The sequence below is a fragment of the Glandiceps talaboti genome, chromosome 14, assembly GCF_964340395.1.
Source record: "Glandiceps talaboti chromosome 14, keGlaTala1.1, whole genome shotgun sequence".
Classification (NCBI taxonomy): Eukaryota; Metazoa; Hemichordata; class Enteropneusta; family Spengelidae; genus Glandiceps; species Glandiceps talaboti.
In genome coordinates, this window is record NC_135562.1 from 23,836 (window position 1) to 38,681 (window position 14,846).

Genomic DNA, 14,846 nt, shown 5'->3' on the forward strand with positions numbered 1-14,846 from the left:
TCTCAGTATACTAGTACATGTATATAAGATCAAAACATGTGGCATCCAGTGAACTGTATACACACGTTCTGTGGGCGAAGTATCTCATGGAACAATTCTTTGACTGTCTGGGTTAGTGAGAATTTTGATTCACCAGCATGGCAAAAGACTTCGGAAATAGTTTTGCCATTTCACATTTAGGAGTGTTTTGAATCATATATGAATGGGTGGCTAGAGTACATAAATGTAAATCGATCGTGCTCATTTTCCAGGGTTTTCCAAGGAGGGTTTGGAATTCCAGGACCGTGTGAACCTTGACATAACACTAGAATATCTACATGCGGAATGAATATATCACATTTAAAATCCTTTATTTGTTTTTCTTATTTTCTGTAAGAAGGGAGTTATTTGTGGAAAAAGTGAAATTCCAGTGTGAAGTGTGACTGTTGGCTGAAGCTCCTGAGCACGCATGCAAAAATAATGCTGATTGACCAAAGCATAGTTGTAGTGAGTTTATTTGTGTAGTGTAGTTGCAGTACTTATACACTGTATAGTGGCCACTTGTTGTGGATTATGAAATTATGGTTCAGGTTACAGAGTTTGAACCTATCCTATGTGTTACCTGCGGTTCCAAACTGACTCCTTACCTTGAATACAAATGTGTGCATATCGTGTAGCCAGTCCACTGTTCTAATTCTAGTCTTGTAGTTCAAAAGTAATCCCATTATAAAACTAAAACTAAACAATAGACTTCTTTACTTTGAAAACCTTGCCATCTATTTCAAAATAAACCAAACTTTGCTTTACTTGTCTGCACATGAGGGATCAAAGATTTCAATAAAAGTTCTAAAAACACTTTTTTAATATCAGGAATGTCTATTAGTCTCTTGCTTTTTATGTCTCTCCAATTCCAGTCCAGTATAATATACTTTAAATATCTAAGATGTAGCGATTTACTTTCCAGAAGTGTTGTGATTCTGTGTGGTGTCCCAACACCAAAATGTACTTTGTGTTCGTTTAAGTATTTCTCTTGTTCTTCAACCTGAAATAAAAGCACAAATGTGGAATTATACTTAGAGAAAGATATGCTATTAATTACACTGATTATGTTGATTTGAGTTTTGACAGGTAAAAGTGTGGGAATAGTAGACACTAGCTGATCAGTAATGATAGAAAGTGTCATTCAAATTGTTTAGATTCTAATTGTGAGGTTACCATTCAATTCAAATTTAAATAACAATCAGTTGGGTGTAGTCTGCTGGTGACATTGTTTACAATTGATTACATATAGAGCAACTATGCACTGGGTTCATGATAATTAAACAGTTATTTTACACCTATGAACATTCTAAATGAATGAGGTATATAGCTGAAACGCTTTAGTTATCTGTTACACATTGTAAACATGCACACACATAACATCCTGTTTAGCAAATAAATTGACAATTGTGTTATATTGAGAATATCATTTTAGTAAATATATAAACACACATACCTTCATATGTTTAGCAAATAACTTGACAGTTTTACATTTGCCTTTGAATTCAACTGCTTCTCTATTCAGCTCCACTGCTCTCTTGGCAGAGCTGGTGATAACTAGTATAATAGGTGAATTTGTCCTTTTGTATTTTTCAGATGACACTAACTTGGTCCAATTTGGAATAACTTCTTTGAGATAGCTTGAAAGATTATCAACGTTCTTATTACTCAGAAGGAATTGTTCATCTGTAAAAGATATAAATTTTTATGGAAACTATCTGAAAGAATAATCAAATGTACCAGAAGTGTGTACATTTACAGACTTCATTTGGCTCTATTGACTCAAACACTAGATGTATCACGAACAATGTACATGTACTATCATGAAATAATGCCAGCAGTGAGGCTCGAACCAAGAATGTCAGATTCTAAACTGGCCACCCAAGCCATTCCATCACTATCATGACTGTCAAAATAAAAAGCTTAAATGATCAGTTTTACAAATCAAAGATCAAATGCATATTACAAATGTAGCTTAGAATGGTTAAATCCTGCCAAGGTGTGAATTTTATGTGGAACCTACATGTATATCCAGATTTGGACAATATCACATTTTTGAATATATTATACAGCTTGAAAAACTGACACAAACTTTTATATTGTGTCGTCTACGCATAATTATGGACTTGGGACCCCGATATAAATTACCACTGTGTCCTCTGGGATGCATGAATTTCGTCGTAGTTAATACCCCCTCCGTTTTACCGTGCTCACATCTGATTTCTAACTGCATCGGAAGCCCCTGATTTAAAATGGAACACTCCGGAATCTCATCATTTATTCATAAGGACATCACTGTTTACACCAATAAGAAGATATATACTGCGTAGCCACTTTGTTAACATACTTTTGCAAACTGTTAACTTGTTTGTAATTGGGTTAAATTTTTACCATTATTCTCAACTTTAAATATGGCCACTGCTCCAAAATGAAAGGCCGATCTCCGCCATTCCCAATATGTCGAGAAGCTCAGTTGAGGTGTAGCAAACAAGCAAATGGGGAGGGGGGGGGGGGTAGACTGACTCATCTAAGACTTAACAGCAGGTTAATTTATTATACTGGTTGACCCTGTCATAGATGAGTTGTATTTCCTGGATCACAGCCAAGACGTTTGTGCCAGGAACTGCAGGTAGAATGTAAACTACAAACTACATGAACATGTTGAACATAAGAGAATTGTTGTTTCTAATCATGACAAAGACTGGACTTCAAGTAATATTTATTTGTTTGTTTTTTTCATTGCCAAATCAATTCAATTAATTTTAAATTCAATTCAATTTTGTTCTTGCTTATTTTGATATGTCCATTGTCATATTACCTCATTTATCAGACATCAATTTCTTGATTTTGTGAATGACTCCCAGATTTGCAGTTGGGACCCCAAAATTTTCAGACCTTGGGTCCCAAGGACCCCATAATCCAAAAGTGATGTACATGTAAAACCCTGAATACTGGTATAGTCTTGCTAAAACTTAGCAAATATCTGTAACCCTGTACCTTTCATATTCAAATCTTGTCTTTCTACAACAGATAACTTCTTTTCACATTCTGTATTTATGAAAGCATTGAAGCTGTGGTAAGTTGCTGCCACTGTTGTCTTGTTTGATAATTCTTCTGTAATTTTCTGAAGGACGGAAAGATAGAAAAGTACACATTTGAATGTCATCTCTAGGAATAAACCTTCCAAACTTTTTGAAGAATTTGCTACTTGACCTTGAACATGAAGGTCAAGATCAAAGCTTAGTGCCCTGCTTGAAAGTTTACCTTGTATAAATAATAAATAATTTAATTGGTTGCAATGGACATCATATGTCTAAATGATCTGATTGGTTGAAATTGACTAAATGATCTGATTGGTTAAATTGACATCATATGACTTTATGATCTGATTGGTTAAAATTGACATCATATGACTTTATGATCTGATTGGTTAAAATTGACATCATATGACTTTATGATCTGATTGGTTAAAATTGACATCATATGACTTTATGATCTGATTGGTTAAAATTGACATCATATGACTTTATCATATAATCTGATTGGTTAAAATTGACATCATATGACTTTATCATATAATCTGATTGGTTAAAGTTGACACATAGTACCCAAGATGGTAATAAATTACTTGGGTTTGTAATCTCAAAATTGCTCCAGCCATACACTATAATGATATGAAAATTATGTCTAAAATGTCACAGGTTTAAAAGGAGATTTCTAATTGGTCAATACATTTGCAGCATTACAATCAAGTACACATCAACAACTTACTCGTCTTTTTCTTTGTTTCCCATCACTGCTTTTTTTATTGCCGTTTTCCTTGTATTCTTCTTTGACCTTTCTCTTTAACTTTGTTTTCTTTGTTTTTATTTTTTGGGGATCTTCAGTTTCATCTTTCTCTGTTGATGTAAATAAACATGTGTCCCATCATTTAACCAGCTTCATATATCTTTAATTGTCAAAACTTATCATAATAAATTTATCATATTGATTTCAAATTCTCTTCACAAGGAGCGTTGCAGTAACACGTCAGTGAATGGTTAACCCTATGTGGTCGATGAGGGCACACAGTACAAAGATATGTTATGCCTATGGTACATGTATTCGAGCCTGTTGTACATGTATAGCTTTCTGGACGTTCCGGCCCCAAGACGTTCCGGCACTACCGGGAAGACGTTCCGACACTACCGAGAAGACGTTCCGGCCCCGATTCGGACGTTCCGGCCCCACCACGTAAAAGTTTCTGACTGAATTGGACGTAGTAAAGACTGGACGTTCCGGCCCCACAAATAAAATAACCGTCGTAGAACATGCATTCCAAAGGGGCAGTCCACCGGCACAACACACGACAACATACACATACTATGCAACATGTACTCATTCATACTGTACACAAATAAAGGTAAACAAACCACGTTTCCAAATAAAAAAAACGACAACTAGTTTTATTTATATTACAACTTAAAAGAATATTAATTTTGTTATAAATGTTCATGTTGAAATCAAATTGACAAATTGTTGTTTTTTTTAAAATCAAATCAAATCAAATGAAATGGCCAAATCATTAAATTAATATTAAAAGAATATTTTTATTGTTATAAATGTTCGTGTTGAAATCAAATTGACAAATTTTTTTTTTTCCAGATCAAATAAAATCAAATCAAATCAAATCAAACTGGACTGGACTGGACTGGAGAGAATGACAATGGAGGCGACATATACGCAGTACGGACTGACAGTGGGGACGACATACGAACATTAACGTCAGTACGGACTGACAAGGGGATGACATACGAACACTAGTACGGACTGACAAGGGGACGACATACGGACGTTATATGGCCACACATTTGCTTGTCAATTTAAGCAGCTAGCTTGGATGTTGATATCTCCTGTCTGCTATACTTGTCCCATAAATCAAAAAGTCTAGCTTGCAGACACCGATATACCTTGCGTTGGTATCTTTGTAATTTTCCGTCTTTTACAAGTCGGACTTGTAAATGCGTTAGCAAGGCTTCCTTGTGAAGGAGAGGTACCAATAAGTACAGCTGTAAATTACAGCGACCGGCTTTCCCATTAATATTTTTGACTTCAACTACTGTCTTAATTCTCCGGGCATTGCCAGGCTGGGCTGGATGAGTGTGGTCATGTTTGCCCTTTAGAAATATGTTCCCTTTTTGTAACACTGTTGAAGTGCATGTCAAACGTTTACTTCGAACACTACATCGCCATGTAGTTTTATTAGAATCTCGTTGCCCGGTACTCTTCGCAGTGTACGAGTAACCGTGGCTGTCTACTAGCATTGGTCAGCCCATTTTAGTTCCACCTAAGACTACTTCATACGTAATTGTGTCTTGTCCTGCCGCACGCAAACGGTCAGGTAATGCATCATCAGGCAACGTATCTTCCATAGGATTTTGTGTTACGTGCCCAGTACCGTTCATTATAGTAAATGAATCCGCTGATTCATTTTGTTCAACCTCATTGGATTCTCTAGTACCATTGACAGAATCCGCTGATTCGTCGTTGACACTACTCTTGGACCGGGTCGAGCATACAGTACTACAATGCCAAACAGGTAAATCGTATTCACCTCTACTAATGGTGCGATACGTTTTCCTGTCGATGCCAGTATTGCATGTACGATGCTGCCATCGTGTACAGTTGTCACACTGAAAGGCCTCCTGCCTCTGCCTGACATCAGCTAAGCATACGACACAGGGGTGCTCTGGAATAGTGGACAACTGTGACATGATGAAGTTAATGTGGGACGTAATATGTTATCAGTAGGGACTGATATTGCAGACGATAGGCACAATGTGGGACGTAATATATTATCAGTACGGACTGACGACAGGCAACAGATTATCAGTAGGGACTGATATTCAAGACGATAGGCACAATATGGGACGTAATATCTTATCAGTATGGACTGACGACAGGCAACAGATTATCAGTAGGGACTGATATTCAAGACGACAGGCAACAGTATATCAGCAGGGTATGGTATTGAAATAATCGTATGTAATAATCGCAAATATATTGCTTCGTGTGGGAATGGTGATTCTAAGCAGTATGCTATATGATTGCTGAATCAGAATGACGGCTGTGCAATAGAGCGACGGCTTTTTAAGCACATGGAATATGTCGCCCTCTGTAGTTAGCCATTAACATATTTTCACCCGGTGAAACTCACAGAGAGAACACCTTCCCTGCCCATTTAACACCCTGATGTTTTCATAAAAAGTGTTAATATGCATTCAATGCTCGGCGATTACAATAGAGATCAAACATTTCATTGTCTATTGATACCATGTATTATCACACGGCTACACTCCATCCACCAATCAGGGTACAGGATTGCCGTAGATTATAAGCCATAACCCACTCTTCACTAGTGCATTATGACCATAATCCACGGCACAAGTCTTGCCTCTGATTGGTTGACAGGATATAGCCACCTGATATATGGTATGCAACAATATATTCATCAACATGAACATCAACATCAACAAATACACTTCTAGTCATGACAAACAATCAGTTTTATTCAGGAGGATGCGTGACTGCAATTTGAAAACGCATTCATTGCTAGAAAGCATTAGAAGTCAAACGTAATTGTCATTTTTTTCCCGGATCGTTCCAAACAAACTGAGTCAACTCCGTCAGGAACAACGATGTGTAACACGTTACTCTGAGTACTAGACGTACGTTCTGCTGTCTTTGGACAACATTCAGCGGTCGGTTCTCTCGTTGGAGAGATCTTTAACTCCTTAGGTTTAGGAGGCTGGAGGGTGTTTGAAATATTTTGCAATAAATCCTCCGATGGGCGTTTGTAGCTTCTCACGGCTGTCGAACGATGACCACTTCTTCCGGTTATTGACTGTTCATCGAACCCTTTTTCGTACAGTCTTGTGCAACAGGTAACTTTACCACTGTGGTTTGTAATGTTCCGATTTTGAGATTCGTAGTCGATTCCGGCTTCTTTGTACATGGCCTTCAGATATTTTCTGAGCGTATTAATGCCTATAGCTTGCTGTGAAAAGACTATTTGACATGAACTGTCTGTTTGTCTATTTGGCATAGGTCGCCGATAAAAGCGTCCCGCTGAACCTATCAGTCGTAGATATTGCTCAAAAATGGGAACAACGCATCGTTGATTAGATGGGTCAGAATACTGTCTAATTACCTTAGGGCTTGATTTGCAATCAATGTTACCAGTGCAAGTCTTTGATAAACGACCTTCGTACTGCAAAAACTTTCGTCCCTTGTCATCGAATCCGACATGAAACTGACTGGCATCCAGATTTACATGCTCATCCATGGCTCTGAACCCAAACATTTTACAGTTATAAAAGTAGACGATATATGACAGCCCTCGCGCTGTCTTTGTATCGAAAACGCCACTTTCCCATAGAACCTTCTCGTCATTTTCCGTCACAGGATCGGCTTTTCTCACAACAACCCCTACACCTTCAGACATTAACTCTTTCTTGCGCTTTTCCAATGCATTCCGAAATGTTTTGAATGTCCCATCGGTCTTTTTAAACAAATGGACATCCCTACGATCACAGACGTCGACTAAGTGACGTTGCAATCCGGCAGCTACATTCGTCAATGTATTAGGGGGATACGGCTTACCATCTTTTCGCTTTATTTCGTATATAAACCTTGCTAACCAGTAATCAAGGGATTCTAGTGAACCGGATTCCAAAGTGGGTATCGGCCAATGATGGTCTACAACGCTGTAAATCTGAACTTTTCTCCAAGTTGCCCATTCATTGTAGAGACACAAAGCCAAACTGTTGGCATGCCTAGTTCGCACTGGTATTCTTTCACTCAAACTTTGTTGAAATTGAGACTCCGTTAAGGGTTTGGCAAATCGGTTTTCATTAATCGGTCCACTCACAGGACAGAGCTCTTGTGTTGGAATTGAATCGAGTTGAGTTAAAGTCACTTCGTCCCACTGAACCCTGAGATTGAAGGACGTTTCGAGATCCATACTTTGGCCCTTAATCACTGCATTTGCTCAACTGAACAAAGTGCGGGAAGAGTCAGTAGCAAAAACAAAAACAATGTAAAACTAGTTCTAGCTTGCCACCTGACAGACTTGGAATACATGCAAATTCTATTGTTATCGCCGTGGTGATAAGTAAGATAATGAACTCGTTTGGTTGATTATGCGTCAAACACTCGGGGCTACGCCCCCTCGTGTTATAACGCATAATCAACCAAACTCGTTCATTATCTATCACTTGTGTGCATGTGCATGTGTATGTGTGTGTGTGGTTAGTGTTCTATTGATAGAGGTCATTGCTGCGACAGTTCTTTGAAGTGACGTGTTAAAAGTTTCCCTTCTTTCAGTGGGGCCGGTTCATCCATTGTAGAATTATTCAACTTTTCATAAAGTACAGTATGTGCAAATACTCATAACGAATATGAGGCGATTTATAAGATAGATGATAGATGTGTGTATGTGTAAGGTTAGCGACATGATTTTATTTTACTATAATAATCGATCGTTTGTATGAATGACGATTTCATAGTTCGACACCTAGACCTATTTTGCTCCGTATGTTTTGCACGTACATTTTGTGGGGCCGGAACGTCCAATCTAGTAAAATTACGTATATAAATCACAGATGTATGTACACAAACACTGCTACGGTAATTTATTAGAGTCTACGTGGTACATGTATGTCCCGCGGTAAGGGCCGGAACGTCCGAATCGGGGCCGGAACGTCTTGGGTCGGAACGTCCTGTATGCTGTTGTATATATCGGTACATACAAAACAACCCTTTTAGCAATGCGAAGCTTCGAGGACTGTAAGAGAGTCTACACCGGTGTCTGCCCATCATATCATGACCAACCTTGAATAGAATGGTAGTTCACAAGTGACTGTCCGTGAGTGACATGACGCGTGGTGTGCATGTGACTGGTGGTGCGGTGCGTGCACTGCGGTCACCATTATGAGTATAAACGCGTAAGAGTGATTTAATTTTCACCCTTTTCTGCTGATCATATCATGTATATCAACTGCATCTTCACTAACCTTCATTCTCATGTTGTTCTTCCTCTGTAACAGTACTGTCCTCTTGCCACCACTCATCATCAAGATTGTCGGCCATGGCGATTCCAGCAATGTATTATTTACAAACTGTTTGTTCTACTCGTTCGTGAAATCTTTTTAAACCGTCTACTTGCAGGAGAAAAAAAGGATTAACACAATAGTTTACACCATTACAAAGCTAGAACGTATTTAGTTTTTAAAAAAACAATATTCATTAAAAAAATAGATTTTAAGACCAATTTATGAATCTAAGTACTGAAAATAACAACCGGAAGTGAGAGCTATTTCGCTACATCGGGTCGTCGATTTATTGTGCCTTGAAAATTGTGAAAATATTCTCATATTTCTGAAAAACCACAGCAGCTTTTATTTTCTGAAAATCGTTGATAAAGTTGCCAAATAGAAATGTGATTTGTGGACATGTGACATACGGAACGCTGAACGTAGTAAGCTGTTGAACTTTGCCTTGGACAATCAAATAAATAATTAAAATAACAATCATGCCGGGGAAACTGAAAGTCCGTGTGATCGCGGGTAGGGATTTGCCCGTAATGGACAGGGCAAGTGAACGAGCTGATGCTTTCGTCGAGGTAAGATTTATCACATGTAGATCTCCGTATTATGTATTTAAATTACTGTTATTTTTTCGCGAAGGGGTTCTTTGTGTGTGTGGGTAGACTAGTGACTAAATGTACACTTCTCTTCCAATTTATATAATGTATCATTTCCAATTCTTATATATTATACGTGAGTTGATAACGTTACCATTTACCTGTGTCCATGCTTATACAAATTAATTCGAAAAGTTGATAGATCAATCATGGGTAGTTCTTGAAAACATAGTCCAATATTGTACGATCCTCAGTGACATCTGTAAAAATGAATATAGATAATATGGATATTTTAACTTCGATAACGCCAACACATTTCTGTTTTTTCACTATGGTCCTCCAATGAGGAAAATGTGAGACTGTGCACAGATTTCATGCATGGAAATTTAGGGTATAAAAACCACTCACACCCTTGCTAAGGACGATAAAAAAAATACAGAAAAAAACTTTCAAATCACAGTTTATGGCACAGTTTGAGCTGGTATATTACTTTGTATTAATGTTATAAATAATATATCATATAAAGTGTTTAATGATTTAATTTTGTTACTTTTGTATCTTCTCAACCTTCTTTCAGCTCAAATTTGTGAACTCAACATACAAAACTGATGTGTACCGTAAATCACTGAACCCACAGTGGAATTCTGAGTGGTTTAAGTTTGAGGTAAAGTGTGTAAGCTTAATCTCCATACACTCTTACAGATATTTTTTACGCCACTGTAATTCGAGATGGTTTGGGAACCTTAGTGACAAATACATTGTAGGTGTGTGTGTGTGTGTGTGTGTGTGTGTGTGTGTGTGTGTGTGTGTGTGTGTGATGGTGGTGGTGGTGGTGGTGGGGGGGTTAGAGAGTAATGATGAAACATCCACATGTATTATTTCAAGTATCAAGTATCAAATCTTTCTTTATTCCAGTAACAGAACATACATGTCCCTCCGTTATATACCTGGAGGAGGGTTACAGAAATACATACAAGTAGAATAAATAAAGGAAATTATGTGACCCAAAGCACAGAACAGTTTACATCACTATAAAGAGAAAAAAATAAAAAAAACAAGAAGAAAGTCAAGTATTGTCCACAATCTGTTCTGAATTTTACAGTTATCACTACAATCTACACCTGACATAATTACAATGAACCTTTTGTCTCACCATCTATATCCATAAAGTCAGGATAAATAGTTTGGAAGAAACTCTTGCTTTTGTTGGTTGTACCTAGAGCACTTACATGTAAGCCGAAAAAGATCTTCTGACTCCACTTCATTAGAATCACACACAACATACATGTACATGTATTCTGTTTTCTACATATGTATAGTTATTTTTATTTCTTGTATGGACCACCTGTTTCAGGTTGATGATGAAGAGTTACAAGATGAACCATTACAGATACGGATTATGGACTATGATACGTATAGTGCTCATGATGCTATTGGCAAGGTGAGTTTTGAATTATGGGCTATACAATACATATAGCACTCATGATGCTATTGGCAAGGTGAGTTTTGAATTATGGGCTATACAATACATATAGCGCTCATGATGCTATTTGAAAGGTAAGTTTTGAATTATGGCCTATACAATACATATAGCACTCATGATGCTATTTGAAAGGTAAGTTTTGAATTATGGGCTATACAATACATATAGCACTCATGATGCTATTTGAAAGGTAAGTTTTGAATTATGGGCTATACAATACATATAGCACTCATGCTATTTGAAAGGTAAGTTTTGAATTATGGCCTATACAATACATATAGCACTCATGATGCTATTTGAAAGGTAAGTTTTGAATTATGGGCTATACAATACATATAGCACTCATGATGCTATTTGAAAGGTAAGTTTTGAATTATGGGCTATACAATACATATAGCACTCATGCTATTTGAAAGGTAAGTTTTGAATTATGGCCTATACAATACATATAGCACTCATGATGCTATTTGAAAGGTAAGTTTTGAATTATGGGCTATACAATACATATAGCACTCATGATGCTATTTGAAAGGTAAGTTTTGAATTATGGGCTATACAATACATACAGCACTCATGATGCTATTTGAAAAGTAAGTTCTGAATTATGATACTATGATTCGTATAGTGCTCATGATGCTACATGTATTTGAAAGGTAAGTTCTGAATTATATGGCCCATGATTCGTATAGAAATGTAGTGCTCATGATGCCATTAGAAAGATAAGTTGTGAATTATGGACCATGATTCATATAGCACTCATGATGCTGTTTGAAAAGTAAGTTCTGAATTATAGACTATAATACATATAGCCCTTATGATGCTATTTGAAAGGTAAGTTCTGAAGATCTAGAATCAGTTGCTAACTTGCTATAGAGTACATGTACATATAATTATTGAGGTATTCTATGCTATAGCTGTACATAGATTTGAATCAGTTGCTTTGGAGTATGTTGTAATTAATGTGTTATTCTATGCTATAGCTATACATAGATTTGAATCCTTTGCTTTGGAGTATGTTGTAATTAATGTGTTATTCTATGCTATAGCTATACATAGATTTGAATCAGTTGCTTTGGAGTACGTTGTTACTTGTAATTAATATGTTATTCTATGCTATAGCTATACGTAGATTTGAATCCTTTGCTTTGGAGTATGTTGTAATTAATGTGTTATTCTATGCTATACACATGTAGCTATACATAGATTTGAATCAGTTGCTTTGGAGTACGTTGTAATTAATATGTTATTCTATGCTATAGCTATACGTAGATTTGAATCCTTTGCTTTGGAGTATGTTGTAATTAATGTGTTATTCTATGCTATAGCTATACATAGATTTGAATCAGTTGATTTGGAGTACGTTGTAACTTGTAATTAATATGTTATTCTATGCTATAGCTATACATAGATTTGAATTCTTTGCTTTGGAGTACGTTGTAATTAATGTGTTATTCTATGCTATAGCTATACATAGATTTGAATCAGTTGCTTTGAAGTATGTTGTAATTAATGTGTTATTCTATGCTATAGCTATACATAGATTTGAATCCTTTGCTTTGGAAAGATGGAGTAGTGGGTATCTCTGGATGGTTTCCTATCTATGATACAATGCATGGAATACGAGGTGAAATCAACGTAGCAATCAGAGTGGAACTGTTTACTGATGCTAACAGGTTTAGAGAATCATCATGTGGAGTCAAATTTTTCTGTAGTAAGTTCCATTTTTATAATATTGATTTAGCATAAACTTCATGTACTTCATTTTCTTCCATCAGGCAGACATATTTATACATCTTTGCAGGACTGGGGACAGAATGGATTTATTCCATCTGCTATGTGGCTTTTAAGTTAATGCAATAGATTTTTATCACAACTGATTCAGAAGTAGGTCAGTAGGGCTACAGCCATCAGAAAACAGCCATCAGAAAACATATATATATATGTGTGTGTGTGTGTGTGTGTGTGTGTGTGTGTGTGTGTGTGTGACTTAAAGTCAAAAACCTCCAGCTCGATTGCCTTGGTATTTGGTGGGGACATTACCTTTGGTGTCTAGTTGGAAAATTGTTCAAAGTAACATGATTGCATCACAGGTGTGTGATGGGTCAAAAAATGCCATTTTTGGTTTAAAAAAAACAAAAAAAAACTTAAAACTACTGGGCAGATTGGTTTGAAATTTGGTGGGGATTCGTAGGTGTGTTTAGATTAAGAATTGTTTATGACATGATTCCAACACTATTGCACAGATTGGGCTGATGGGGATACATTTGGCTGTGTGTAGATGAATAAATGATGATCTCATCATTAGCTATATGCAAATTAGGTGTAAAAATGTGAATTTAGGTGTAAAGCTTATATCTCAAAAAGTACTCTGTTGATAGGGCTGATATTTGGTAAGATATTTCTAGAACTTAGTGTTATTCTGCACATCAATGTTCAAAACATTTTGACACAATTTTCCCTAGCAACTATTGCCATGCCCTTAGCAACAACCAAATGCCCAACTGTATTTTGCTAAAATAACATCATCATCAGGTACAGGTAGGCATGTGAGTAAATGTTCAGAGAATGTATGTATATATGCAAGTATCCCTAACACTTAGTAACAGTAAGACCACGTCCATAGCAATCCCTTCAAGGACAATTATCAAAGTCGGGCCATTTCTTACCCATCACTGACACTTTGTAGTATTTATTTGTTGCTAAATTAAATCATATTTACAGATGATATAGAAGAAAAGAAGTATACACTTATCACTCATGTAACTTTTTTCTGAATGGCATTCAAGTGTCTAACCCCATACATGTATAATCACATACAAGCTTTCTTGTCAGACAGTGGCCTTGACCTTGACATTTATGGGCAATAATCAAAATCAAGCTATTTCCTGCATGATGCAGACAGTCTAGCATATTTGTGTGGTAAATTTCTTTCTAAATGGTGTCTAAAGGTAATGCAGAACAAGAGAAATACATGTATACACATCTTCGTTTTGTTGTTCATGACTTTTTACTGAATGGTGTCTATATTTGTAGTGAACAATCATGCTTTATTGCACAGCTCAAAAACTTTAATAATTGAGAGTCCATTCGAGTATCTATCACCATTTTATTAGGTGTAAACTTTCTTTTTAGACCTTTACCTATGATCTTGACTCTCATGGTCAATCATCGAAATCCAGCCATTTCATGCACATCACAGACATTTTTGTTGCAACTAATTTCTTATAAATCATATCACCATTGAGTCGCATAGAAGTAATTTAAGTATTTAAAAGGGGAGTTTTAATGTGTTTTTAGTAAACATATGGAATTAATAAAGTATCCCTTCCCTTTAAGCTGTATTTATTTATTATAATAATTTTTATCTGTGTGTTTCTGTAGGTAGTTGTGTACCTTTCAACTACACTGCTGTGGCTATCTATGGATTTGTAGAAGAACTTGTTGTTAATGACGATCCTGAATATCAGGTATGGTGTCAAACATGCACTATCGTTTGAACAGAGCCAAATCACATAGAACCAGGTATAACATGGTGTTGGGGAGGGGGAGGGGGGACAACAGCATTCAAAATTTGAAGGATGTTCTTGTTCTTGTTGTTGAGTTTGATGTTAACAGTCACAACAGTTATCAATTTTATTGGTTTATTTTCAGTATATATTATTG

The 14,846-nt window shown here is 36.5% G+C and overlaps 2 protein-coding genes across 7 annotated transcripts in view; one reads left to right on the plus strand and one right to left on the minus strand.

Annotated features, from left to right (window-relative positions):
• Positions 1 to 441: 441 nt before the first annotated feature.
• On the minus strand, positions 442 to 9,154 carry LOC144445978 (protein CMSS1-like). The gene is made up of 5 exons (XM_078135634.1): positions 9,072 to 9,154; positions 3,790 to 3,917; positions 3,016 to 3,142; positions 1,475 to 1,704; positions 442 to 1,021 (listed from the first exon to the last, which is right to left on the minus strand). Exons 1-5 carry the CDS (start codon positions 9,145 to 9,147, stop codon positions 761 to 763), a joined length of 822 nt encoding a protein of 273 aa, XP_077991760.1. The 5' UTR covers positions 9,148 to 9,154; the 3' UTR covers positions 442 to 760.
• Positions 9,155 to 9,589: 435 nt separating this feature from the next.
• LOC144445985 (C2 domain-containing protein 5-like) overlaps positions 9,590 to 14,846 on the plus strand; it is a 42,864-nt gene continuing 37,607 nt past the window's right edge. For all 6 annotated transcript variants that reach the window (XM_078135643.1, XM_078135646.1, XM_078135645.1 and 3 more), the window contains exons 1-5: positions 9,590 to 9,679; positions 10,278 to 10,364; positions 11,055 to 11,141; positions 12,714 to 12,894; positions 14,565 to 14,650. In XM_078135643.1, the coding sequence (XP_077991769.1) occupies positions 9,590 to 9,679; positions 10,278 to 10,364; positions 11,055 to 11,141; positions 12,714 to 12,894; positions 14,565 to 14,650 (531 nt within the window). The remainder of the gene's footprint in view (positions 9,680 to 10,277; positions 10,365 to 11,054; positions 11,142 to 12,713; positions 12,895 to 14,564; positions 14,651 to 14,846) is intronic.